Source organism: Fomitopsis serialis (genome assembly GCF_022376445.1).
Source record: "Fomitopsis serialis strain Sig1Antser10 chromosome Unknown B0H18scaffold_21, whole genome shotgun sequence".
Classification (NCBI taxonomy): domain Eukaryota; kingdom Fungi; phylum Basidiomycota; class Agaricomycetes; order Polyporales; family Fomitopsidaceae; genus Fomitopsis; species Fomitopsis serialis.
In genome coordinates, this window is record NW_025954981.1 from 372,257 (window position 1) to 398,656 (window position 26,400).

Genomic DNA, 26,400 nt, shown 5'->3' on the forward strand with positions numbered 1-26,400 from the left:
CAGTGTCTGGTAACTCTTTGTTCGCAACGGACAACAGTTCAAGGTCAGGTCTCGACAGATGGAATCGGATGGGGAACGTGTGCGCAAGCGTCAAAAGTGCTCAGATCGCAACTCGGACAACGTGGCCTCTGGCTTGCCCGCAACCTCAATGACAACAGACGCGCCACTGGCAATGAAAAGTACCCTCAAGGGCCGACGAAGATACAATGCAGACATTGCGGACATGGAGAAACATCGCAACAGTGTTTTGAGCGCGGTACATTGAGAGTTGCAGGTACGTTATGAGACTGCTCGATGTGATTCGGACTTCAACGTCGCGCAACGCGTCGTGTCGCAGACTTTCGACGTGGAGACGAAGACAGCACGTTTGAATGTCGTATTGTGGGCTCGGACCAGCGAGTAATGGCGGCCTTGAACTTCTTCATCTCTGGTGAGCGCGATAGCCCTCAAGTGGCGTCACGCATGGGCAGCGAATTCACGCGTCTGCCACCTAGACACGTCCGACTACCCGGAGAACCACACGTTCTTCTGCCATTCATCCGACGAGAATGTCCCTGATGTCGTCGCGCAAGCGATTGAAGCTCTGCACGAGGAGCAGTCGCGTGCCATCGAGGACATGCTAGAGAGGCTACTGACCGTGCTCGCGAAGAAGCTTGCGGGCGACGTAGACACGGATGAAGAGATGGAGGAAGACGACTTCGACTACGATGGACACTCGGACGACGGACTAGATCTCGACATCGTCGACAAGGAGAAGATCGACTACCGCCTGCTACAAACGTCTGTCTCGGGCTTTCCTACAACTTTGATACATGCACTGATGAGGCTGCAGCCATTTCAACGAGGTGGTGGCCTACGGATACCGCCCAGGCTTCATACCGTTCGGAGTCGACGACTTTGTGCTCTCAGTCTCTATCCCGATCATCAGGCTTGCGCGGGACATCCCCGCCCGTGCCCTGATGGCCTGGGACAGACGGCTGCTCTCGCGAACGCAGCATCTGACGTTGCTGGTGACAGGTTTGCGTGGCACATACCCCGTGCTACAGGCCGACGGCACAGTGCGCTCGGATGCGGCCATGCGTGGCATCTCTCCGCAATTCAGGATCGGACTCACGCCGATCTACAAGCCGCAGAAGGAGCATGTGGCGGCGGTCGTGCGCGTGTTTGGGTTGAAGGAGCAGCCGTCTGACGCGCCGCCCGCCAAGGAGCTCTTCGACGAGCCCTTGTCGGATGACGAAGGAGACATAGCACTGCCCTCGGATGAAGAGCCAGCAGTCGAGGAATCCACCTTCCAGCCGTTCAGCTTGAGCGCCTCGCTAGAGACTCTGTTGAACCAGCGTTTCTTGCGTGTCGTCCAGCTAAGGCTGGAGCATGAGCTCGGCTGGGCCGGAGCGGAAATACTGGCATGGGAGGCCGAGAAGCTTCAGAAGAAGCCTGTCGACATCCTAAAGAGTATGAGGAAGGTAAGTGTCCGTGCGTTGGTCCATGGCTATGCTGAGGATTTGTCCTACATTACTTGGCTCAGCAAATACGGCAAGCCGATGAGAAGGAAGCGGAGCTTGCCAGTAGCTACAACTTGCCACCTGATCCTCTCCTAGGCAATGAGCGCTCCGCTCCGCTGAATCTTCCCTTGCTGGCTTTCTGTTACTTGCTACGACGGTTGACAGTAGGTTTGCACGTTGTGATTAAATATCCTGATATCTGAGCGTTCACAGTTGTGTCCTCGCTACTGCGTCGTGTGCCACGAAGAGCTCAAGACAGGGTATGAATCTCTCAAGCCGTATGTCTGCGACACAGGACTCTGCACATACCAATATTACAACCTCAACCTCGGCCCCACGTTGGAGGTAAGTGTACGGCTGCGCGATGCCGTTGCTCGCTGATTATCTCTCCGAAGTATGAAATCTGCGAGAATACAGACATCGTGGACCTCCTTGTCTCTATCACATACATTGCCGCGAAAGAGTCGTCCACAGAAGGTCCCTTCCCTATCGGCATGGGTCTTCGTGTGCCACACATGCCGGGGGTAACCGTGCCCATGGACGAAGAAAAGCTCTGTGACTTTGATCAGCTGACTCCGCTCCAAGTACGTTTCGTGCACGTTCAGTGGTGCGGAGAGCGAGATCATGCTAATCCGTACAAGATGTGTAAATCTGTCGTTGAACTGTTCAAGTCGCTGCCTTCCGTGCGTGTTCCCGCTTTATGGTGATTCATATCACTAATGTCGGGACTAGATTGCGTCCATGAAGAAGCATCTGGAGAAGCCGGTCGTCATTGGAAGATCCAAGCCCAAGCTTAGGGACGTGGCTCCCACTGTACCCATTGCCGCATGGTTGCTTCTTCGATGGTGAGTTTGTGAACGAGATCAGTCTTATCGGTAACCAACGAGGAGTGGCATAGGTGTGTTGGATCCTGTATGGCTCACTTGGAAGAATTGCGCTCGCAAGAGGACCGTATCACCAACATAGGTATTAGTTTCACTGTGTTGAATCATCATATCCATTCCTCACGTATTCATAGATCCTTCCTGGAGGCAGTTCCGCTTCAGTGTAGGTGCCCCTGACGCCGAGGCCAAATTTCAAAGCGCCCTGGCAGAAGTGCAGCAGACCGATGCCAACTCTGTAAAATATCCTTCACTCTATGTGTGTCCATACAAACTGGGACACCAACTATTGCTGACGACGACCTCCTGTTAGGCGTTCCATGGATCCCCGTTGAAAAATTGGCACTCAGTACGTGATGATGGCTTCCACTGTCGAACAAGCTAAAATGCTCGTAGATCATTCGGCATGGATTGTGGTTCAAGACAGTTGCTCACGGAAGAGCTTACGGAGACGGTGGGTTATCAAAATAATGAATATAATAGCTCATATCGACACGAAGGACAGGTGTCTATTTCGCGAAGGATGGCACGGTCTCGCAAGGTTACTCAGCTCGGGCGCAGACTGGTTGGAAGAGCAGCTCACTCAACATACAATCATGCGTTGCTCTCGCTCAAATCGTCAACATGCCCTCGCGATTCGTGAGCACGAACCCTTATCTGGTGGTTGCGAACACGAATTGGATCATCTGGTAAGCCCGCGCCGACGCCCATACCTAAATTTTGATGCTTGATACTCGTACAGCCGATACCTTCTCGTCCATTCCGCCAATCCAGATGCCGCAGCAGAAGAGCGATCTACCGAACTCAGCATTCCGTATGTCGAGTTAGATCCCGCCAATCGGTTGACGATGGCCACTAGAGAGGTGCAAGTCCCGGAACCTTCCTACAGGCTCGAGAAGCTTCTGTCTGCACGACGTGATGAATACCTCGAGGTCGACTATGACGCGGACGACATGACTGTTTTCAAGAACGGCGAGACCATCTCCCAATCACCAACGAACGCGCTGCAGGGGGCAACAGATGAAAGCGATTGGGTCCATGATCCTGTCTGGGTGAACGCTAGCATCGAGAACGTACTGCCTCCCCCTTCGGAGTCCAGTCTGCAAGCAACGATGGCGGTGCAGAGAGAGCTAAAGGCGATGCTGAAGGAACAAGAACAAGCGAAGACAATGAGAGAGCTCGGGTGGCATTTGCCGACAGAATTCATAGGAGATAATTTGTACCAATGGATCGTGGAGTTCATTCCTTCGACAAGGACCTTGCGATAGCCAAGGATATGGAAGCCCGGTGAGTACTAGCACTCGTAGATCACGGTTGCACGACTGAAAGGATGATTCAGAAACGTCACTTCTCTTGTCTTCGAGATCCGATTTCCCCACACGTTCCCCCATAGCCCGCCGTTCTTTCGTATCTTAAAGCCGCGACTTCTGCCCTTTATCTTGGCAAGCGAGGTTAGTTTTGATCTGTGTATTCGTCTGACCAAATCTCTAGGGCGGTGGAGGACATGTAACGGGTGGTAAGTGTATCCTCACCTTGTCTTAGGATTCCATCAGACAGTCTTCTAGGTGGTTCTATGTGCATGGATCTACTGACGGCCGATGGTGAGCTGTGTCTAAGGTTATGGACGCCGTCTCGCTGACGCTTCTATGTGAGGCTGGCTGCCAAGCTACAGGTTCGTATTCGTAATCGTCTGTATTGCCCATGCAACTCAAAGCTGGCGAGCAGCATTTCGGCTATCTTGCTACAGATCAAACTAGCTATATCAAACGTGGAGCCTCGTCCCGCCCGACTTGCGCAGAATTGGGACGTGTGCGTAATGCCTGGTCGACAGCTTTATGTTCATCTAATGACCGTTCGTCGTGTCAGACCTTACGGAATGCAAGAAGCGTTAGACGGCTACAAAAGAGCAGCAAATACTCATGGATGGACGGTAATGGTCGTTACACGCTCCGCAAAACATCGCTAATCGGTGTGCAGATCCCGCGAGGGTTGGAGAAACTCGCACGTTGACTTGAGGGGTGCTGGCAGCCAGAGTGAACTTCACCGGACATTCATCATACACATCATTTCGCGCAACGTCTGCTTCCATTTCATAGTTGCTACATTTATGAGCATTCAGCATAGTACCGGTCACAACGTACAAAGATGTACAAGATATTACGCAACAATACGAGATCCCTGGCATACGAAGCACTGCTACTACAGAGCCATTGTATTTCTAGATGTAGATGGGCAACGTCGGGTTAAGGCCAATCCAATCGGCACCTTCCACGAAGTCCTTCTGGTCGATCAAGAAATCCTGCGGTACATATTCGTGAATGACAAGTACCATCGGCATCAAGTGTGACTCACTATTGGACACTCAACAAGAGCCCCTCTGACTTTCGAGACGCGGTCTTTGACGCGGTCAGCGAGATATCGGGCACGACATGACCGGGGAGGACCGTCGGCACGTAGCGCTAGCCATGATGTTAATGCACTGATGCCCACCCACATGGCTGCAAATGCCTACCGAGTATGCATCCCAGTCTCGGACGAGATTCGTCGGAACAGGCCGGAATACCTCCGTGAAGATGTCACGGTTGTTCTTTGCGGTACGGTTCCAGAGGTCGACAGTCTCATCCGCGAGAGGATCAGCTACCACTTGTCCTCATCGTCACCGGTTTCATCGTCATTCGGGTGAGGTGCCGGGCGCATGAAAGACGTAACGTGCTCCTGTTGCCCCGTGCAGAGCTGTGGCGCCATAAGACCGAGGTGCTCTGTGCCAGAGCTTAGTGGTCGGCCAATGAAAACACTGTTTCACTGTACCTCTGTAAAGCTTCCTGCGAAGCGTGGCGGCAAAGCGAGTCGCCATGTATGGTCGCCCATCCATAGTCGTCTCGATCATGTCTTCGTCTTCGACCACCAGGGCGATCTCAGAATCGCCATCACCCTGAGGGTACTATTTAGCACGTGTCCACAACTAAATGTATCTACCATACCTTCTGACTGCGATCGTTGATGTTAGCGGAGCCCATCTGGCCATATATGAGTTTAGGACGAACACCAAAGAGTTGCACAGAATACGCACGATGACCCGCCGATCGTCCACAATCATCAACTTCGAGTGGATGTATAGCAACTCAGATACATAGGCAGCCTTCTCCTCATCGGGAGTACCCAGCCATCCCTCCTCCTTCAAGTCCGTGCGGTCATGCATCATGTGCTGCACAACATTATCTGAGATATCACCGCCCCCTCGGAGACGGATGGCGGTATCGTGCCATCGGTCAACAATGTCCTTCGCCTCCTCGTACGACTGAGGCAGTTGGTATGTCTCCGTCTTGAGCTCGGGCTTGCCACCGGACGCAGTGATCTCCTCGGCCAATTTGCCTGTAGGGAGAACGACGGTGGTCTCCTTCGGTGCATTATGTTCTTCATCTCTCCCTACCCACATGCGAGCTAAGGCTGTCATGGCTTGGTGGAACGTGATGCCGCTCTGCTGTTCCAGAGCCTTCAAGAAGGTCTCTACAGAAGCATGGCACTCAGAAATCCATCGATGCAGCAACGGTCAATGTGCACAAACCATACGGAGCATTGATACGGTCGTATGCACGCAGGTGATAGAAACGAATATAATCCGTACTGACCGTCTTGTGAGCAGTTATCATGGCAAGATTAGCAGCGACTCACGGTTCGTATCCAGCTTTGCGAATCTCCTCATAGATGCTGTGACCACCACGGTTCATGGTACGGTATTGCGCGGCCATGATTGTCCTGACAGAAGTTTCATCCTTCACTGAGCACGGTTGCGACTCGTGGTAAGTTTGGAGTTATTGCAATACAGTGCGGATGCTTACCTTGCCCCGCGAATCCAGGAACCTCTGGGATGACGATCACAACCTTCAGACGACAAGATTCATAAGCAAAGGACAGTCATTGGGCATCCGACAAGCATGCCGACCTTGAATTTCTGGCCGTCCCGTGCGGCCTGGAGGATACGGTCGACGAGGGCCTTAGCGATCAGATTCTTGACAGGGCCATCCTCTTGGGTGTTCGAGATGCTACGGGAATATTCGTCATGAGGACCCTTGGAGGCGCGAGAAAATCAATACGTACAAGAACTGGTTCTCTGGAGGCCCTTTCATTCAGCGATTTCCGAAGTCAAAGTCAGCCAAGACCACTCACCGATGTAGATGTGATGGCTAGCCTCCATGATCAACTGACGATCTGCACAGCCGTCCGTCAACACACTCCCCAATTCAGGCAAGGATCGACCCACAAGCATTCTGAATGCTGTGCTCCGTAAGCACGCCGTGGCTCCAGTCGCTAACACTGCGGACTGCCTGCACCGTGCTTGAACCGTTTGGCGGGCGAGGGTATAGCAGCGGGTCGTCCAGTATATCAGTCTCGTTTCTGAGATGATGCCCGTGGAAGCGCTGGCGGAATCGGTGGCCCATGCTGTGCCAAGCTTCGCGGTACGGGTGGCCTATGGAGGATCAGTAACAGAATTGGAGGCTACTGAGGAAGGAACGCACGCGCGACGGCTTCGTCGGGAGCCTCATCGATGTCGTGGGGCAGCGCAAGCCAGTCGTAGCGGCTACAAGAGGGAAGTTAGCTTAGCGAAAGAGGAAGCTCCTCTCCGGGCACCCACGTATCCTGGCTGTACTGTTTTGCATACAAACGTCATCTTGAGTTTAAGAACCAATAGAACATAACGAACCTTGCGTTTCTTGACTTCGTTCCAACGCTCGACAAAGTGCTGCACCAGGTCCAGCACCGATGGACCGCACAGGGTCATATGGACCTATGCCATGCCTCGTTAACCACGCACAATGTCAATGACTTTTGAATCAGGAGCGCACATCATGCCACGGCATCCTAGCCGTCTCGATGATACTAAGGCCGTTGCTGACGTAGTTCTGGACGTCCTTGAAGTCCAGCACACGTGCGTTGTTGTAGTCCTGGCCGGCAAAGAGCGTGCGCGTAAAGTCCGTCGGGTGCACGTCTGCAAGCGGGTGCGTGTGCGTGTCCCAGCGCCCAAAACAAATGTCCAACCCTCCGACGCAAGCGCGGTGGTTGTCGACGATTACGAGCTGCCGGACTAGTTAGAAGAGATGAGGCGCATCCCGCAACTACGTTACGGACCTTCTCATGGTGCGACCAGAACTCGACGTCGTCTGCAGGACTGTCAATTTGCGTGTAGTGAGCACACGGAGATCGACATACCCTTGCTGCCGATGTGGTCCGGGTGGCGCATGCACGCGATGTTCGGATGCAAGTCCTCGAGAGCGTGCTGCAAATGCACATGTCAAACGGAGTCATGCTTGCAAGCTTGCAACGCGACGCACCTTGGTGTGAGAAGAGCTCATGGACATGGTCTGAGTGACCTCCTTGTACACCACGACGTAGATTTTCACGCCCTCCTCCGCCTTGCGCTTCAACAGACGATCCAGACGCCATTCTTGATTGTGAGCCGGCGGTCGGCGCAGGTACAACTCTGGGGTGAGCCACCAGTCCTGGGTCACACAATCATTGGGTGTGCCGACCTAGCTGATGTGAAGAGGGCACGTACGAGGATGAAGATGCACTCTCTCGCGCTGTCCAGTATCTCGGAGAGCGCGTACATATAATCATGGCCGTCGATGTGCCTGCAGGGCTCCTTCAGCGACCGTTCCCCTCGGCATCGGATCCCACAGCAGCGTGATACGTTACCATTTGACAAAGTTGGCATGCCGTTTGTCTGCGAAGGACTGGAAACGATGGCCGTCGTTGATCTCCTGACGAAGCGCGTCAACACGCTGCTCCTCGGGCGAGTCGTGCCTGCCTGAATGAGATCACGATGATCGGCGCTGCAGATCGACGAGCGAATGCAGGCTACGCACGGTTCGGGGTCAGAAAGCCTGCGATCGATGTCGGATCGTCAGCGACTGCACGACGTATAATGTCTATGTGCACGCACCTTCGACGGTCGCCCGGGCATGGTCAAGCCCCTTATCGAGCTTCTGAAATTCATGATCGACGGCGTGCTTGATGTTCTGAAACAAGTGCGACATCCTGAGCGCAGCGTTGTGGTGAGAGCGATGATAGAGGGCTGTCTTCAAGCAACGAGATGTCCTGGTATCACATAAAGGAGTGGGCGCGCGATTCAATCACGCTGCCCAGCCTGGAGCGAAGAATCGGGTCGACGGCGACGGCGACGGCAAGAGATGGTCGCGCTGCGCCTTCGGCAACCGCCGTCAGATGTGATCGTATATTTCCTTGGCCGCCAAGTCCATTCTCTAGCGGCAGATGCAGTCGGCGCATGCGCAGTGGTACAGGGAAGAGCATAGGAGACAAATCTTGAGGAAATTGGCAGGACACGGTGGTGGTGTAAGGATGGTATATGACAGTGGAACGCCGACATCAGCTCGGACTAATCCGCCACAGTGTAGGGCCACGTGGGAGAGCGAATTGTGGGCAAAGTGTCGATATTCATTGGCATGCTGCGAGGTATGCGAGGTATGGCAATGTGATTAATATACGTTGAATGAAGAGCGACGGACATACGAGTGTGGATAGTAGTACCAGGACATCTCGTGCTGATCTACAACATGTCGACAATTGTCAACCTGGAGGGAAGAGCGCCGCGTTCTTGGCGGCTAGTAGGCTAGGGCCGGGGGAGTCTCAAATTGAGACGATTTTGAGGTAGTGAAACGTTCACTTGTCATGCAGCACCCAAAACACAAAGTGGGTCACTGGTGAAACTGCCACATAGTGAGTTTGTCGCTTCGACACTCGTAGCGACACGCTATACTTACCATGGTTCCTCGACCTCTCATCTAGTGCGTATGACAAGTCAACATCGCCTTAATGTATGCGCCTGTGACTTGCAGTCGAAGTCGTTCACGTCGAGACATCGACCGGGATGTTGCTGAAAGTCGGTTTTGACGAACATGTCTTGCATGAGATGCATACTATATGCGAGTCTCGCCAACAGCGAGACAAGCGGTGTACCTTTGAGCGCCAGCGGGTCCTTGAGTGATGTAGAGGATAGGTTATGGTCATGGTGCGGAAAGAAAGGGCATTGACACTCCGACGTGGCGCCCAGCCGAAGGGCACGAAATCATACGGGAGTGAGTTTCATGAGTGCATGCGAATTCTCGCTAGCATCAGCAGTAACTTACAAGGGATAAAACTCAGACCAAGTCAAGTTACCGGTATAAACCACTTCAACCATATAGAAGCCCGACTTCGGACGCTGCGCCTGAACTAAGTAAACAGTAGACGTACTTAGTTCAATGCGGGTGGATTTGAGGGCTTTAACAGTATTAGATACTGAGTCTGTATTAACCAAATTAGCTTTTAGGACGTATGTGTGTTCGCAACAGCCTTCATTTTACTGAAACAATGGGACAAACGCTACGCAGCTATTGCCCGCGGCGCGCACCGTGGACGCGTCTGTGCCACTCACGTGACCGTGTCAGAGCGCGAGCCGCTGCCGCGACGTTCGTTGTCTGAGTCTCACCTTCAAGTTGCTCAGCACTCGATGTCCATGTTGTCGCCTCCTTGCTGTCAAATACTTCTGTGCTTCAAGGTGACTGCTTTTGAAATATAGCTGTTGCCTGGCGACTCATGTAGGCCGGCCTAGCCACTGTCACCGTGACGGTCTGTGGTGCCACTGCTGGCAGCGGTGGACACTTAGTACTTAACCCGCGTAGGGACTCGGGTGGGAAGTTGGAACCTCGTTTCCTGCTCGGTTCGCGGTAGTTCTGCATCGGATGACGCCTGAAAACTGGTCAACTATAACCAGACGCGGGACTCGGTACTTTGCTCTTCCAGTTCGACTGGGCTTTCTGGGAGCGTACCTTCCGACCTATGGTACCCAGAATGTTTGATGTCAAAGTGGCACCTGTCTCTGCATATATTTATGTGCATGCTGCGGCCTGTGCTCAATGGACCTTCTCTGATGGACCTTCTTCATCTTCTAGGATATCTGCATGACGGAACGAGGCAGCTTCTACCATGACCCGGGCATCTTCGATGAGTTGCAGGCTAGGCACAAAACGCGCCTTGACACTTGTAGCTTTCCCATAGTCTCAAGGGTTCGAATCGTTGAAATGCATCAATTCGTTCCATGTCGCATCCGTGCCTTCGTCCTACCCCGTTCCTCACCAAGCGCTCCGGGACGGCTTATTACTATGCTACTCCATTGTCCGACACGCTAGCTCGTCGCTCGCATCTCACCTTTCCTCACAAGCAAAGGGCCCACTCAATACGGGATGGCGGAGGATAGGAACGATACCATCGGGGCCTTGCTCATCGCGACGCTCATCACCGCCGTGTAAGTCCTTGCATCTCCGCGCTGCGCGGCCCGGGGTATTGCTATTCATTCCCGAATGCCGTAACACTGAGTGAATGAACTGCAGAGGGTATGGAGTAACGTCCATGCAAACGTACCAATGGTACCGAGCGTTTCCTCACGACCCGCGGATCATACGATGGGTTGTGAGTCGACCTTCGCGTGAAGCCATAGCAAACGCTGATTGCTGTCTCCGGATTTGAACGTCATCCAGGTGTCGTCTGTATGGTGAGTGCCAGTCTGCGAATTTCAAAGCAAAACCAGAGGTGCAGAGTCTGATTTTGGTCTGATTACTACCTGCAGTGTGCTCGATACGCTCCACATCATACTCATCATGCACATGATCTACTACTACCTTGTTACGAATTATGACAACCCAGACGCATTGGCAGAGTCCGTGTGGTAAGCTGATTCTGACGGTGGACGGGACCTGTTTTGCTGACGTCCGACGTCCGACCCATGCACAGGAGCTGGGATGTGAGTTATGACCAACGTTCCGTTTGGCACTGCGGAAGAATTAATCTATACCAAAGCTTAGCGTCCTGGTCACGGTGGGACAATAGCTTTCTCTAAGTCCAATTGCTGAGGCTGTCTTTGACTCTGTCAGGCTCTTATAACATGCGTTGTCCACGGGTGGGTTGCTTTAACACATCTTCTGTGTTCATCCACTCACAGCACCTCGAGCGTAGGTTCTACGCCCGGCGTGTATATATACGTGCGTACTGATTAATTCTCACATGAACGGCGGGCTGTTTCGACTTACTCGCGGATGCAGTGGGTCATCGGCGTTGGCCTCTCGTCGTCATCATCGTACGCATGCCGCTCGATGCTGAGAACTGCGCGTTGATGCGACATACTGACTTCATGACAACAGGGAGTCTTGTCCTCGGTCAGACTAGGTGTGTCTGCCGCTTTCGTGTACGTTTCTACGATTTGACAGCCCGTTCTGTCACTGGCCAGTATTTGGATGTGGTATGCAACTCCATTACATCACCATGGTACTGTTACACTCATGCATCTTCCTCTCTGCAGTCGTCACAGCTCGCATGTGAGCGTTGATTTTACTGCCGCTCTGTCTGGTCATTTGAATAGTACATACCAATCCGCAGGTTGATCATCCGCACGTTCGCTGGCCTCCCGCACCAGATTGCTGTAAGTCCCGTCTTATCCAGCTTCTGATCTCTACTCAGTCTAGACGTAATGCGCGGCGTTCACCAAATGTGGCGGACGATACTTCATTGGCAGGCTCTCGTTGCAACAGGTATGGGTGCGGGGACGCTCGCCGACTGGATCATCACCGTGTCACTTGTCGTCTTGTTGAGGCGGAAGAAGACGAATTTCAATCAGTGAGTGCTTGTCATCGCCTCGAACGAGACCCTTACGAGTTGTGGATGTTGTAGCAAGTGAGTAGGGTATATTGTACGGCGTTCACGGATGTAGCTGAGTCGTGGGCACGCATACAGAACGGATAGCGTACGTGGCGTGCTCACTACGTGTGCACCTAATTAAAGTGCTGATGGACGGATGGACGCCATAGCTCATCGACAAGCTAACGTATTGGACGGTGAACAACGGACTTCTCACAAGGTGAGCAATGAAGTCCTCGTGCCCAGCGTCTTGTTCACAGAAACATGCCTGTAGTGTAGTGGGCCTCGCTGTAATCATCACCGTACGTTTTCACGCGCAGATCGTTTGTAAGATACATCATCGGGATCCATCTTCTCAGTTCGTGACCATGCCATACAACATGATCTACATGGCGCTGCATCCGCTGCTTAGCAAACGTACGTCCCACTCATCCTGCTTCTACGTCAGTCTCACTCATTCTGTGCTTCCACTTGCAGTCTACGCCAACTCCCTCTTAGCGACGTAAATGCCCCTCTCACCGTCTCCTTCATTACCCCGACGATCTTACCGGGTACACACAGCCTGAACTTCAGAAGCATCCACCGCGACGAAGTCAGTCGCGACGTCGATGCGGCTAATGACGCGGGCAAGTTCCAAGTAGGAATGGGACATGTTCGCTCGCGATCGACGACGGTGTGCTCGTGCAGAGGGGGCCCGGATCTCGAATCGTCTCCGACAGACACGAAGGCAGGTTCGGGGAAGGACGATGAGGTGGGTGGGACGCTGCTTCGAATCCGTGAGATGCGTGGCGCTGATGCGGGGCGGTGATTTCTACAGCAGCACGCGGCGAAGGAAGGGACGAGGACCACTGTTCGGTCTGTGCGGGTGGAATCATACGAGGGCAAGGTAGGTTTAAAACTCTCCAGTGGCGCAGAAAGCCTTCTGATGTCTGTTCCTCAGGCCGACAGCAATGAAAGCGTGTCCCAGACGGCGAGTGAAGTGTAGATGAAGGGCATAGCAGACGGGGTACACATACGCTAGTAAGCAACACAGGCGGCACCCAACCACAGGAGCAGTAAGGAGGACCAGAAATCAGACTTGTACTTAGTAATGATGCTCCCTGAAAAGCAAACATATCAGAAATGGCCGCGCAAGACGTCTCACAGGCCATGAAGCTTGATGCATACCTGCGAAGCTGCAGTTTGTCGTTCATTTGTCTGTCACAGCTACTACCACACAGTAGCAGCCTGAGTAAATTGGCATGACCGAGTCGGAAGGACTGCTTTACAAAGCAATCCCAGGCACCAGGCCCTAGGTGCGGGCAGGAGGAGCCGGCAGGAGGGTCCAAATGGGCTAAGACCAGGGCCAAGTACGGCTGTTTCCTCCGTGCCACAAGCCGCAAGACACTGCCACTGCCGCTGCCCGTCAGAGAACCGACAAAATTGAACGCATATTTCGCAACTAGTACGAACAAGCGTTAAATTCACTGATAAGCTGAGGAGGAGCATCGTCGAGCGTTTAATGGGGGAAAATAAAATTGAATTCGGGAGGTGTAAAGGATTCAGGCCGGAAACATGACATATCTGCTGCCGTGGCTACGTGGAGAACGTGTAACGAACGGGCAGAAGAAACCGCATGAGAGTCACACACCGTTGCAATTGAATCACAGCTTCGTGAGGCTGTTACTCGGCGCTGCACGCATTGTCGATTCACTGCTATTTGACACGCGGTGTCAAGCGCGGTATGCACAGACTCAGGATGTTCCGAAGTAGCCAAGCTATGCATTGAATTATGACGAACGCTTCGTGTGAGATGGCTTACTCACCGGAGCCGAGGCAGAACAAGAGCCGAAGAGAGGCATGGCTGGCTGCGACGCCCGTCGCCGTGGAACAGCGTGTTGTTCAACACCTTTGAGGCCTTGAGCTTGCGGCCCATGGCATAACGCAGACGCGAGGTAGGCAGTGCAAGCGCTGTTGTCTGTAATCAAATGAGAGCCAGAGCTATGCCAGGCCTGCGCGTCCGGGCTGTTTACCCCCGGCAAGCACTGCACTGTGCGCTCAGGGGCCTTCAGGGGCTTTGAAGGGGTCTAGTTCATGGTGAGCACAATATGCTCCACATCGACCAGCGAGCCCAACGACTCTGTCGGTGAAGTGGTTCATCGAATTGTGACGGTGTCGACGAGGAGGAGGACAAGGGAGAAGAATTGCCAATAATGGCTGCTGAGTCAGCATCCCGACGCCCCAAATCGGCACTTGCGGTGCGCAGCAGACTCGAGCTCGTTGCAGCGGGCTGGTGGGTAAATCTCACCTTTCCTCCTCCCATTATCTTCCTCCTGCGCTCCTTCGCTTGTATATTTATCTGACCGCCGAGCGATACCCATCGACTCCCCAGAACACCACCCGCGGCCCAGAGCCTAGAGACGAAGCTACGACAGCGATGACGAACTCAACACTTTGCCCGTCCGACAACACCGCAGTTGTCCAGCAGGATAGTTTTTGGAGCAGCAGTGGCATCAATTGGGATGCCCACCGCATAGGGTGGATCATAGCGGGGTGCTGTGCCTGCGTGGTACGTCTATTCTTGGATCGTTGCCTCGGCTAGGACATGCTGACATTTGGCGGCGGCAGTCTGTTCTGCTCACCCTTTTCAATGTATTGCAACATGCGCGGTGAGCTTTTTCGATGATCCTACTGCTCCTGGAACTGAAGGTGGCGACGCAGGCATTACACCAACCCCGCAGAACAAAGACAAATGTACGTACCTGTTTCCCTTCAACTTGTTCCGGAAAGCTCTCGTAGTTCGTGCACACATCCGTTCCTGCACTGGAGACGACTTGCCCATCCGGGTAGCCTGGGTCGAGCGGCATCGGGGGCCCACAGCCCGGAATAGGAGACGCAACCTCCTCCGGAGAGGTCGCCTGTAGATGGCTCTTCTCTGTTTGCCTAACGTTACAGCACGTTCTCTCCCCCGCTTTATCCATTGATCTGAGCGGCACGAGCAAGGAAGCTGACTTCCGTGCGATGGTTTTGCTACTAATTTTGACACTGCTTTCCATTCTAACGGAGAGTGCCAGACGGACGCTCTCCAGTGCTCAATGGGCCAAGGGTGCTCATCGTTATAGAATAATATTGATCCGGTTGCTCTGTTGACGGGGTTCACGCACCTCTGTCACAATTACGCTTCCCGAGACTGATTGGTGCCCTCATTGACGCAGATGTCTAACTTTTTCTTCTTTAGCATACGAGTACTGTACATGCCAGCCGTTTACGCTGTGATCTCATTTTCTCCTACCGCTTCTTCCGAAGTTATACCTACTATTCCCTTATCGAATCCGGTATGTCCTACGCCGTTCGGATGGTCCATAGCACTCACCATACTGCCCACAGCATATGAGGTGCGCTAGTTGTATTGACATGTGAAACGTCTGTTGTCTAAATCGGCCGTAGTCGGTCACCCTCAGTGCATTCCTGTAAGTTCGACGTATGTATGTCGCTGTGTGGGAACCACTCACTGCATGACCAGCCTCTTGCTGATCGAATTTGTTGCCGCGACGGCAGCTGGGCACAATGTTGACAATGCCATCGCTCGCAAGGACAAGAACAAACTGCCGTTCCCGGTTCGTGCCTAACCCGACCTGTCATTGCACGAGAAACTGAACTCTCTTCTAGTTCTGCTTCTGGAGATACAGACCAACAAAGGTACTTCTGACCGCGTCCGCTGCAACAATTATAGTCTGACGCGTCAGCATAGGCGTACTTTATGTACACGCTGAAGGTACGACGGAGTGAGCATGATTGTGATGTTTTGTCTGACCGTCTTGCAGTGGTCCGTTCTGCAATATGTATCATCCGGCCAGCCATCTCCATCGCCGGTATCATCTGCCAGGCGTATGGCGTCCTCTGCGAGTCTGGGCCTTGGAGCTTCAAAACAGCCAACTCATATTTGAAGTCATTGACGGTGTCAGTATAACGTACGTCCAAAGTTCAGTCGGCTGACTGTTCTCACAACATGCTAACGCGGATGCCTCGCAGAATCGCGCTTTATGGGCTGATCATCTTCTATGCACTTACCAAGGACGAGCTGAAAGGCCGACGACCGCTGGCGAAGTTCCTCTCCATCAAGCTGATCGTCATGTTCACGTTCTACCAGGGTTGGTCGTACGTAGCTATCAGTTGTCTGCTCGCCAGACTCTCACGCCGTCATCCGTCAGTTCGATGCGTTGGAGGGTCGCGTTATCCATGGTGGGCGCTCTTGACATCTTACTCACAGCGTAATTGAACACGCTATGCAGCTACGGAGTACTGGACTGAGACGAACATCGCCAACGGCTTGAATGCCCTTGCGACTTGTATTGAGGTCTGCAGAAAGCTGTATCATGTCGGGCTCAATCGCTGACGTTATGCGTTCAGATGGTGTTCTTCTCAGCCTTCATGATCTGGGCGTTTTCGCATCAGAGTACAGGCCGATGGCGTCACGACAGGCATAGGACGCCCGCTCTGGGACAGCATCAACTACAGTACGTTCACATCCATCCATAGCATCTTACGCTGCCTGACAGACCACGTCCAGTGGACTTCGCCATCGAGATTGCTGGTTCAGTCAAGTTCTTCATCGACTACGTACTCCGCAAGCCGTACACGCGCGGACCCCGGTAACCGTCACGGAGCTCGATGGGAAGACACGGACGAAGATGAACCTGGGCGAGGCGTTCGGCGTCGGCGGACCTCAGTACACGGCGTACGCTCCGAGTGAGTCAGCAACTGGCATGCGTCCCCGGATGAGCTACGACGAGAATATCAGGCTTGCGCCATACACATACGTGAGCCCCAATCCAAATCTGCACCCGTCGGGCGAAGACACGGCCGGGGCGAACATGAGCCCGGCGTCGAGCAGAGGGTCGTTGGATGGGTACCAGGAGCCGAGACAAATGGCCAGACGGCGAAGCAGTACCCGCCGCTGTGAGAGAGGTTTTAGACTGCTCGCTTTGCTTCCTTCGCTGTAATGCCTTCTGTTTTTGTTTGGTCTATAGCTGGTGGACCGACTCCATCTTGTCTCGCTCATACGTCGATATCTAGTGCTTCCTGCGGACATCGTCTTCTCGGCTGCCTGTAAAATCTGTCATTGTCTTGGTATAAACTAATGCACGCGAAATGCTGCTACTTAGGGCGCAATCCGGTGGATGGCGAGGGGGCCTGCGTTTCGGCCTTTGACCAGGCACTGTTCGATTTTGCTGCCTGCAAGCCATGTAAGTAAGCGAAGTAGTAATGGGCTAACTGATCTAACAGCGGTTTACTGACTGATGCTTACCCCGGTTACGATACCGGGTAACGGAGCTACTGATCTCGTAATCGCACGTGATTGAAGTTGTTAGCCGCCAAGCTCTGGCCGCCAAGCTCGTCGCGGCCGACCTTCCTGTTCTCGACGACGACGACGGAGCCGCTGCTCGCCCACTCCCTCCTTTCACTTCACGTTCTCTACTTTACGCTCCTTCAACCGTGAATCCAACGGATGGCAAACGGTCACGACAAAATTCGTAGCGGGCACGCCGTTGCCCCGCACGGACATCGTAAACGCGACTGTGAGTTGACCTAGTTACTTCTGAGGGTATATTTTGTTAGCAGGGCTGTCCATCTACCAAGGCGGTAGTTGGGGGCGTGGCTACGGCGCTATGCCGTCGAAGTACGGCAGGTAATGCTGTGAGGGCGACGCTTGGACTTGGCAGTCAGAGGAAAGGGGACAAGCCCAAGTCGCGCATTGTCTCAATCAGATGGTAGAGAGGCATGCGTCGATTGTCTACTCTTCGTGAAGTAGGAGAGGGTCGCGTGTGGAAAACCGATGATTCCCATGCTCGTAGTATGATTCCCCTTGTGTCGTGAATCCCTTAAGGGGAGGCTGACATTCATTGGTCCGTCGCGTTCAAGTCCAAGGCGGTGCCCATCATCTTGATGTTCTGGAGTCTTTCGTGCTGAGCTGATTTCGACATACAGCGTGCGCTACCGGCGGGTTCTACAAATCTCCAAGTGCAGCGGCCGTGGTCGACTCATCGGAGCCACTTCAAATCAGCTGGGACACGTCCTGCTTGGATACAACTGCTGTCGATATTTATCTGTTCGCACCCCTCGCTCCCACCCCACGGATCCACATCTGGCAAAACGTCGATTATGCGTACGGACGCTACAATGCCACCCTCCAGCCGGCTTGGTGGAACTCCACCAAATCTGTGAGCCTGCAGCTCGAGATCATCGAGTCGGGCATGCCGACCTTCATGGCCACCCTTCCCATTGGCCCCATGTGGAACGCTACGTACGGCGGAAATCAGGATGCGTCTACTAGCAGTGACACCGCCTCTGGATCCATCGCCGAGAGCGTCAATAACGTCCCGAAACAGGGCTTGTCAAAGGGCAAGGTCGCTGCAGCGGTAATCATGACGCTACTTGCCGTTGCCGGTATCGTTGCAGGCGTGTATATCTGGCGCAGTCGCAAGCGTGGACAGCATAAGCGGAAGCGGTTCAGCGTCGCGGTGGACAAGCGTATGTCGACGATATCTACAGATTGGAAGTCGGTTACCACTGCGGGTGCGACACATGCCATCCGGAATAGCGTATACAGCGGAGACCGGACCTCGTCGATTGACGGTGGACAGCCGGAGTTGGATCTCCCTCGTTGCGCCTACAAACTACGGAGGAGGAACTATCCCCACCTGCTATGGCGCAAATGCGCCCCGGCTTCCGTGCAAGTTTATACAGTGCAGCCGATCGCCAGTCGCGCGTGTCCCGGGTGTCGTTCGCGCCAGAGACACGTCCGACCTCGGATTACCGCCGCACGCGCGCATTCCATACCGGTCACCTTCCCCCGCTCCCGGATTCTATGATGTCACCTGCAGAATTGTCGCCAACGCAGACCATCGGGCCATTCAGTCTCAGCCTTGAAGACGTCCATGCCCATATGTGGGGACAAGATGAGACACAGCCAAGCTTCGGTACCTTCGCCCCGCTCTATCCAGTAAGTTATGCTCTCCAAACATCGTTGTGCGGTGTTGACACTTCGCGTTCAGGTTCTTCGCCTACCGTCGATAACTTTGTCATCCCTGCTACAATGAAGATGCCCGAGCCTGAGTTGCCGACCCCGCCTGCGCCCGTTCTCCAGGCTCCTTCGGCTCCTCAATCGCCTATCCTTGGCGCAATGCCGATGCCGTCTATTCCTGGCAGCACCATGTCGCCGGATGATATGCTTCGCGCGTATGCCGAACGTTCCTTCCGCTCACCGCCGCCTACTTCCGCCACTCCACCACCTCTCAATGGCAATGGCATGCGACAGCTCTATTCGGAGAACCCGACCACGGTCGATTCTTTTGGACTTGTGTCCAAGCCCACGCCGCCTGCCCCCGCATCGCTGTATCCCGACTTGCCTCCACAGGGCCAGGGCGTTAATGACGACGACGCTCCGAGGGGTAGCTTTGCGGTTTCGGAGGAGAGTCGATATGGCGTTGAGAACGCTGAACACGGTTCCGCTATGTAAACAAGACACGGCTGCCTCCCGACCCGCGCCACCTCTCTCTTCTAGCCAGTCCTCCACGCAATCCGTTTATCGTCCCGTCCACTGAGCGCTTGATCGTGCTACTACTGGCCAACTCAGTCTGTACGATATTGGCGTTGTCACTGAGGGGTTTGTCCCCTCAATTTCTCTCGGCGTATCTCGTATCATTGATCTGTCAGTACTCTACTCTTGCCACATAGCTTCGCGTAAATCCCGGCTGCAGCCTGATTACTCGATTGCTGTTGCCGCTTTTTCTCTTCCCGTCACCTTACCGTGTTCGACTTACGATCGCCTTCCCCGCGCTGCCATACACGCGAACGGGGTGGCGTGTTTCAGCGTCATACCCTTTCTCCTTATATCCTACTTACATCAGCCCGCCCTCGCGCGACGCCGTACATTCACTCTTTGCGGCTTGCCGCAAAACTACTGACCACGGTGTGGCTCGGGTTGTAGGGCACCGGTTGCCTTCCCCTTCTGTACGTTCCTCGCTTGGGTCTTCTGAGCCGTTGTAGATTTCTTGTAATGTGATTTGGATATGTATCGCACCTGTCTGGTGGTGCGCTTTGACCGCAAGCCTTCGAGCGTCAGCTGGCCTTCAAGTCCAGGCTTTGACTGGGAATGATGGCGCAAAGTATCTAACTTGTCATTGCAGCGAAGACGGAACGCGCGTGTCGGGGTAAGGCATTCCTCTTCACAGACCTCCAGTTCGTTGACAAGTAGTTTAGTGGCCATGGCATGCTTAAGGCTTGGTAAGTCCGTCGTCTCGATTTGTTCCCAGCTGCCCCCTAGTCTCTCATGCTGAACAATGATCAGTTGGTGTCTGCAATGTGCGCCATTCGGAGCTTTCGGCTCACCAGCGGAAAGACACCACTTACACTCGTTGACTTATCCCAGTAAGTCACGTCTTCGGCTCCTCTCTACAACTAAGGATGTCTTGCTTGTTGACCGCAAGTTCGCAGCAAGCCAGTGTCATTAAGAGGATTGAAGCCTTGCAATAAATCCGCACGTGCAAAATGGCTAGCGCTGCGTGCACGGTCTTGAAGAGCTCGAGAGGTCGGGGAGTGTTCGAACGAACTTGATCTATTGCTTGGGTCCGTGGAGACGGCGAATCGAGAGTTGCAAGTCCAACAGACCACGGCAATTAGCCTGAGGATCACAGCAACTCTGGAACTGAACGCATGGCTGCGTCGACAACCTCGGCCTGCTCGAGCTTTGAAATCGTATAGGATAGGTGAGTAATTCCGAACTTCATGTCGGTATCAGTCCAGGCTAGCACCTGATGTACGGTGTCGTAGATGGATACGATGATGGGTACAAGGTGCGTCGGATCTCCGTGCCATGCCGGGTCCATAAGAGGTAGGACTCAATGTACGTCGTTGATCCTAGCCGCTGAGAAAGGCAATGAAAGCGGAACAGGAAGATGATGTCGGCGGGGAAACCTGGAAGCAAAACACATCGTCGCTAGGAGCAGTAGTCAAAGATGCGATGACGACCAATGTGGGACAATCCTTGATGCAGGGTTTAGCGCGACATTCAGAAGACCCGCATTTGTTATGCAGATATCTGTGCGATGCGGACTCACACTCGGACAGGTGCGCTAGTACAGGTTGTCTGATATCATGCTTGTCATGCTGATCTAGATGTTTCTCCGTTAGCTATGCCACGGCTCCAGATGGTGACTAGGTTCATGGCCTATTGAATGTGTGTTATTGCTCGTGGGCAACCGATGTATTGACCGCCAGTGTGATGAGTCAACAATGGTCACCTTGGTGTGCTTCTCATGCGCAGGATGCTTCATCAAATCCTCTATCCCCGCTTTGCAAGCTATGCCTTTCCTCGAAGCCTTGATCGTATGATGCACGTGCTCTACTAGTAGGTCGCGCGTCTTTGCACCCCCGGGGTACGCCACAGTATGAAATGTACCGTCGGCCAGGTTTCACTTATCAGGCGGAGGTCGTTTACGCACAGCACGAGCTGTTCATCATGTCCTATCCCATTGCTTACCCAGTGAATGTGGATGTCTTCGTAGTAGGTGGTGGGCCGACCTCTCTGGTCACTACTTTCCTGCTGCTGAAAAGTGGGATACGTGTACTCGCTGTAGGTCAGTGCGTTGGTGCGTCAGCGATCGCTTTTCGAATACCTCTGATAGACCGTTTCAGAACAGAACGACTATGCACAACAGGCAATGTACGGCCGCGCGGGCATACTCCACTCAAGGACTCTCGAGCTTCTAGACATGATTGGGATTTATGAGCGCATAGCAGATATCGGATTCGCCATCAGGTAAGTTTCTTCTGGTGCTTACTGGTTTCCTGGTCTGAGGATGTATTAGAGAAGGCGCGACATATAAAGACGGCCGAGAGGTTGGGGCGCGGGGGTGGAACTTTATGTTCGACGCCGTGAAGGGAAGGACGTTCTTCGACTTCAGGTGTGGTGCCACGTCTATACCAAGGCCTCTGTCTGTAACTGACATGTGATGCGTCATGAGTTTGAGCATCAGGCAAAGACACGTAGAAGGCGCTCTCAGAGACGCTGTACAAGATTTGGACAAAACTGCCATCCGCGCGCCCGTCGTGTTTGTTGACTACGCTGTCGATACAAGCAAACCTATCCCGTATGCGTTACATCCGCGATACTCTCGGGCAGTCAAAAGTGCGCTGGTGAGTTGGCACTCATTGACATTTCGCCCCGGCCTAACATCGCTCAGCAAATACCTCGTAGGAGCAGACGGAGGACACTCGTCAGTTCGCCGTCTGGCAGGCATTGGATTTCCTGGTACGAATTCTGGACAGCGCTGGGTTCGTATGGATGCCGTGGTCGAGACCGACATGCCGTACCCTCGCCGAGGTGTCTCATTCGAATCCAAGGAGTACGGCAACGTCCTGTGGAATCCGTCCGACAACGGTCGTACGCGCGTCGGGTTCGTGTGCCCTGACAGGTTATTTGGCTCCGATGGCGACCACCTACCGCAGAGATGCTGATGGAGGAGGCGAAGAGAGCTGTTCAACCTTTCACACTCGAGTTCGTTGAACTTGATTGGTGGACGATATACTCTATTGGCCAACGCGTTGCCGAGCGGTATAGGACTGGACCTATCTTACTGGCTGGGGATGCCGCCCACACCCACTCATCTGGTGCAGGCCAGGTCTGTTGTTTCTACTATTTGAGATCTGTCTGCAAACCGCTGATAGGCACGTCAAAAGGGAATGAACACCGGCATACATGACGCGACCAACCTGGCCTGGAAACTGATCGGCGTGCTCAAGGGACAATTCACGATATGTCCTGGATACGTACGAAAAGAACGTCGCGCCTCGCACAGCACCTCATCGACTCGACAGAGAGATGGCCACACTCATTTCTGGGCCATTGCGAGCCACTACAACGCCCCGCCTGACGCAGACCCAACGTGTATCTTGAACACCATCTGCGAGCGAACGCGGCATTTACAGTCGGGCTGGGCATCTCCTACGCCGAGAACTTACTGAACCAACGACGCCTTTCGGGTTCTCCGACATCTCATGTCGTTTAGTTGGCCATCGTGCACCGGATGCAGCTGTCGCTCGACGAACGTAACACTTACCCGAGACTGCACGAGTTCTCCCTATATCGGGCGATTCTGGATCTCGTCTTTGCAGGGGATTACGGCAGACTCCACTCGGCCGAGGTTGCAAACAGGGTGCGCGGGTATCTATCGCGAGTTAAGCGACAGTGGATTCTCCACTCTCATTCGTCAATGCACTCGCTCCGGTCTTCGAGTTCTTGACCATCGTTCGGGGAACCGGAGCAAGACAATGCAGCGAGACTCTGGAGAACAGCCGCTTGGGAAGACCGTTTCTGACGAGGATGGGAAATGTTATGAGGTTTACAACTTGCAGCCAAGGTCAGGGGGCATAGTTGTGGTTCGTCCTGATGGAATAGTAGGCCTGGAAGCTACCCTGGATGGCTATGGAGTCCTGGATAGTTACTTCGCACAGGTAGTGCGCGCTGCAGGGCCACCACACCGGCATCCCCTATACACTTCTGGTAGCTCAGGATGGACACTCGGCGAAGTCTCTATTGACGGTGGGCACGGTGAAGAGGGACTGAGAAGATGGATCGGTGCGAAATTATAGAGCGTGCGCGATTCCCGGCGACTTACTCGGTAATGCACAACTGTCGCACGAAGACTTTTACTTAACTTGACAATGCTAGAAGACGTTCGCACGGTGCTTGCTTGCTCAATTACAGGCTGACAACTTCTGGTCAATACAACGCTATAGCAACAACTCCGTATGCTGCGTTTAGATTTGACATGGTCGCTTTGTTGTCTGTGTGTCGTCAGCATGCATATGTCGACCGGCGAGCCGGCGTCACACGCCAAAGTCCACCGACGTTGATCGTTTCGCCTCGGCATGCTCTGCGCTAAATGTTAGCATTCAAGTTTGAAAGCATTTTAATCTGATTAGTAACCGGATCTAGGTGCATGTCGCTTGACAGCCTGTGGGGGTATCACTCGACCTAAATGCGTTCACCGCTACTGGATCTCAAATCGTGAGTGATCCATATAGTTGCAGCTATTCAACCTCATCAGCGTCTGATCACAGCTGGCTCGTGCACATGCAGAAGCCCTATAAGCTATAACTTATCAGGTGGACCGGTTATGCTCCCACGCAGAGACTTCACGGCTCTAGGCGCTCTCTTCAAGGCCGGTCCCCGTTCCACCCCCCTCCACTGAAATATAAACAACTGCCCGGATCTACTGATCTCGGCGACGGCATATAAGTATGCGTGCGCATGGCTACGTCAGTCGAGAATACAACACTTGTTTGGCGCAACGCATCAGGCACATGTACCTGGACACGAGCCTCTGACACGATCTCGAACGGGGACAATCCGGAGATGAGATTGCCAAAAGTGTGTGTAATGACATTGGCTGACCGTCGGCCTCATGCCAGTGTCTACTTCAAGGTCCAAGGTGGCGGAACGTCCGGGTACTTATCTTGCCATTCGTTCTGTCGTATAGCTCGCTGCGGCCCCTACCCAAGTCAAGCTGTTTTACCATCAAGCGCGCGAAGACCCAAGATGCCCATCTCTATGCAGAAAGCCGAGCTCGTCGGCGTCCTCGTCGAGTCTATCACTTATGGTGAGTGGCTGATTGGTCTTGAGTGTATACATAGTACTAAGTCTACATAGGTGCATATGCTGTCATCCTGACACTCTGTATCCATGCTTTGTACAGGCGTCGGGGAAATTGGCAGGCAAATTGGAAAATTGGCGGAGCACCTGCGGCGAGTTCCCAAGGCGAAATCAGCGCGGGGCACCGTTCACGTATCGGTCTTGCCTTATGGGCGGCGATTCTCTGGGTTCTAATATCTGCTGTAAGTGCACAACTCCTCGAGTTCCTATAGGCAAATCTCATCATGATACTACGATGCAGCACTTGGTTGTTGACTGGGCCCGTGTCATCACTGCGTTCACCGGAGACGAGTCTAACCCGGAGGGGGCGGCTGAATATTATGCTCAACTAACATCAGCTGGCAGTGTCTTCAAGACGTCCGTCTACACAGCCGTGACAATTGCCTCAGACGCGTTCATTGTGAGCAGTAACGAATTGCCAGTGGACTATCTGTGGATGCTCAGTTACTCTCAACGGCATAGGTTTATCGAACCTTCATAGTATGGAACTGCAGTCTTCTGCTGACGGCCCTACCGCTCTTGCTTTTCCTGCGGACAGTGGTACGTTCTTTCGTTTTGCTCATTCGCTTGTCGACACTGAAGTCTAAACCAGCAATGGGAATCACGGCATGCTACACTCTGAGCAAGTTGAATGCGGATGCCGTGTTCTATGCCAAACTGCTATCATCGCGTACGCAGGCATTCTACTCGTTGACAGTCAGCGTGAATGTCATCTGCACATGTGCGATCAGAGTATCCTTATCATGTCTCGCCGAAGCTGAATAAGCCTCGTAGTGCTCATCTCGTACCGCGTCCGGCAAATTCAGAAGTCCGTTAGAACCTCAAGTACGCACGATCTGAGGACTAGGTCCATGTTATCACAACTAGTCGTAGTTGCCGTTGAATCTTGTAGGTTTTCACGCAGTCGCTGGGTTCTAGTCCTCATTTCGCATAGGTGCTGCCTATTCTGCGTTCTTGTTCGTCATGATCGGAACCTACGCGCTGACTCGCCGGCAATGTTCATCATACTGGACATGGTAAGCACACAACACGAGGGCAGATACTGCAGCTAAAGTACTGTTCCGTCCAGACCGCACCTATTATTGTATGTTCCATAACTCTAAACCCGCGTTGTTATACTGACCACGCTCGACACATAGGGCATCGTCTTCTCATCGGTCATCCTCCGTGTTAGCAAGGGTATCAGTATCGGTGACGGTAATTCCGACTTGGAGCTCGCTGCTCTTGCTAGCATGGACCCAAGACGTCTTGGAGATGATGCTGCCGCCGAACCCAGTGTGACTCCGAGCCACGCAAAGAGCAGGAGCATCGACAAGTCTTCCTTCAAGTCTGGCACGACCGACGTTTGATGAATGAAATTAGTTGTGATACGGTCATGACTACGTTACACCGGCGACGAGTGTACTACTGCTGTAGTAGTGACTGATGGGTTCGGCACGTAGTTCACGATCGTGATGTTTTCGTTTTGATGACTGTGATATGGTCTCCGCTTTGTGCCCCCAACCAGATGCTTATAACGATCCTGTTCGCTTTTGTAAAGGTCCACGGCAAGCAATGGGGGTCTCAAATCCAGCCCGACCGTTTCAATGATCAACTCGAAGTGCGTACTACTCAGCAGTCGCGGCAGCGAGAAATG

At 53.4% G+C, this 26,400-nt stretch overlaps 8 protein-coding genes across 8 annotated transcripts; 6 read left to right on the forward strand and 2 right to left on the reverse strand.

Moving 5' to 3' along the window:
• Positions 1-58: 58 nt before the first annotated feature.
• On the forward strand, positions 59-4,393 carry B0H18DRAFT_1084285 (uncharacterized protein; the record flags this gene model as incomplete). Its single annotated transcript, XM_048031769.1, has 23 exons — positions 59-242; positions 338-430; positions 495-780; positions 833-1,463; positions 1,526-1,666; positions 1,716-1,847; positions 1,898-2,086; positions 2,144-2,185; positions 2,235-2,347; positions 2,401-2,468; positions 2,521-2,642; positions 2,697-2,732; positions 2,780-2,837; positions 2,889-3,072; positions 3,126-3,615; positions 3,639-3,670; positions 3,723-3,834; positions 3,875-3,899; positions 3,937-3,984; positions 4,037-4,055; positions 4,109-4,192; positions 4,250-4,313; positions 4,361-4,393. 23 exons carry the CDS (start codon positions 59-61, stop codon positions 4,391-4,393), a joined length of 3,186 nt encoding a protein of 1,061 aa, XP_047895280.1.
• Positions 4,106-8,743, reverse strand: B0H18DRAFT_998681 (phospholipase D). Its single transcript, XM_048045504.1, has 25 exons — positions 8,325-8,743; positions 8,248-8,265; positions 8,078-8,189; positions 7,938-8,013; positions 7,714-7,881; positions 7,592-7,658; positions 7,511-7,542; positions 7,228-7,458; positions 7,086-7,169; positions 7,017-7,021; positions 6,901-6,962; positions 6,645-6,851; positions 6,547-6,592; positions 6,327-6,426; positions 6,223-6,265; positions 6,056-6,161; positions 5,949-6,007; positions 5,454-5,890; positions 5,365-5,400; positions 5,187-5,315; positions 5,093-5,140; positions 4,837-5,000; positions 4,736-4,760; positions 4,250-4,682; positions 4,106-4,192 (listed from the first exon to the last, which is right to left on the reverse strand). The coding sequence occupies exons 1-24, from the start codon at positions 8,416-8,418 to the stop codon at positions 4,602-4,604; spliced, it is 2,430 nt and encodes an 809-aa protein (XP_047895281.1). The 5' UTR covers positions 8,419-8,743; the 3' UTR covers positions 4,106-4,192; positions 4,250-4,601.
• Positions 8,744-10,623: 1,880 nt separating this feature from the next.
• B0H18DRAFT_1209996 (uncharacterized protein) lies at positions 10,624-13,499 on the forward strand (the record flags this gene model as incomplete). Its single annotated transcript, XM_048036346.1, has 12 exons — positions 10,624-10,685; positions 10,771-10,849; positions 10,918-10,931; positions 11,007-11,105; positions 11,171-11,180; positions 12,241-12,290; positions 12,345-12,372; positions 12,430-12,487; positions 12,548-12,572; positions 12,632-12,821; positions 12,888-12,956; positions 13,011-13,499. 12 exons carry the CDS (start codon positions 10,624-10,626, stop codon positions 13,053-13,055), a joined length of 729 nt encoding a protein of 242 aa, XP_047895282.1. The 3' UTR covers positions 13,056-13,499.
• Positions 13,500-14,486: 987 nt separating this feature from the next.
• On the forward strand, positions 14,487-17,012 carry B0H18DRAFT_1084293 (organic solute transporter Ostalpha-domain-containing protein; the record flags this gene model as incomplete). Its single annotated transcript, XM_048031770.1, has 17 exons — positions 14,487-14,618; positions 14,678-14,718; positions 14,771-14,803; positions 15,288-15,321; positions 15,497-15,519; positions 15,573-15,666; positions 15,719-15,762; positions 15,874-15,875; positions 15,907-16,009; positions 16,082-16,211; positions 16,261-16,291; positions 16,342-16,406; positions 16,460-16,505; positions 16,531-16,566; positions 16,620-16,669; positions 16,729-16,798; positions 16,843-17,012. The coding sequence occupies 17 exons, from the start codon at positions 14,487-14,489 to the stop codon at positions 17,010-17,012; spliced, it is 1,104 nt and encodes a 367-aa protein (XP_047895283.1).
• Positions 17,013-17,451: 439 nt separating this feature from the next.
• B0H18DRAFT_1094036 (uncharacterized protein) lies at positions 17,452-19,568 on the forward strand (the record flags this gene model as incomplete). The annotated part of the gene is made up of 5 exons (XM_048032365.1): positions 17,452-17,628; positions 18,038-18,698; positions 18,788-19,052; positions 19,152-19,409; positions 19,467-19,568. The coding sequence occupies exons 1-5, from the start codon at positions 17,559-17,561 to the stop codon at positions 19,566-19,568; spliced, it is 1,356 nt and encodes a 451-aa protein (XP_047895284.1). The 5' UTR covers positions 17,452-17,558.
• A 721-nt stretch (positions 19,569-20,289) lies between these two features.
• B0H18DRAFT_998717 (uncharacterized protein) lies at positions 20,290-20,817 on the reverse strand (the record flags this gene model as incomplete). The annotated part of the gene is made up of 2 exons (XM_048045505.1): positions 20,290-20,335; positions 20,400-20,817. A coding segment is annotated over one exon (285 nt), but the record flags the coding sequence as incomplete, so codon positions are not given.
• A 752-nt stretch (positions 20,818-21,569) lies between these two features.
• Positions 21,570-23,853, forward strand: B0H18DRAFT_998724 (uncharacterized protein; the record flags this gene model as incomplete). Its single annotated transcript, XM_048045506.1, is given in 12 exon segments — positions 21,570-21,687; positions 21,746-21,869; positions 21,919-22,014; positions 22,075-22,493; positions 22,559-22,731; positions 22,790-22,997; positions 23,021-23,092; positions 23,119-23,158; positions 23,185-23,273; positions 23,293-23,357; positions 23,387-23,730; positions 23,784-23,853. 11 exon segments carry the CDS (start codon positions 21,570-21,572, stop codon positions 23,699-23,701), a joined length of 1,719 nt encoding a protein of 572 aa, XP_047895286.1. The 3' UTR covers positions 23,702-23,730; positions 23,784-23,853.
• Positions 23,854-24,514: 661 nt separating this feature from the next.
• On the forward strand, positions 24,515-26,386 carry B0H18DRAFT_998734 (uncharacterized protein). The gene is made up of 8 exons (XM_048045507.1): positions 24,515-24,711; positions 24,762-24,946; positions 25,006-25,164; positions 25,227-25,304; positions 25,347-25,485; positions 25,539-25,652; positions 25,699-25,724; positions 25,834-26,386. Exons 1-8 carry the CDS (start codon positions 24,651-24,653, stop codon positions 25,936-25,938), a joined length of 867 nt encoding a protein of 288 aa, XP_047895287.1. The 5' UTR covers positions 24,515-24,650; the 3' UTR covers positions 25,939-26,386.
• The last annotated feature ends 14 nt before the right edge of the window (positions 26,387-26,400 follow it).

Coding starts and splice junctions, on each gene's coding strand:
- B0H18DRAFT_998681 (XM_048045504.1), bottom strand. CDS start 8,418: ATGTCGCACTTGTTTCAGAACATCAAGCACGCCGTCGATCATGAATTT. Junction 5,891..5,948: donor CCGTATCAATGCTCCGTATG/GTTTGTGCACAT, acceptor ATGCTTCTGTAG/AGACCTTCTTGAAGGCTCTG. Junction 5,316..5,364: donor TCAACGATCGCAGTCAGAAG/GTATGGTAGATA, acceptor TAGTACCCTCAG/GGTGATGGCGATTCTGAGAT.
- B0H18DRAFT_998734 (XM_048045507.1), top strand. CDS start 24,651: ATGCCCATCTCTATGCAGAAAGCCGAGCTCGTCGGCGTCCTCGTCGAG. Junction 24,712..24,761: donor CGTCGAGTCTATCACTTATG/GTGAGTGGCTGA, acceptor AAGTCTACATAG/GTGCATATGCTGTCATCCTG. Junction 25,653..25,698: donor CGTAGTTGCCGTTGAATCTT/GTAGGTTTTCAC, acceptor CATTTCGCATAG/GTGCTGCCTATTCTGCGTTC.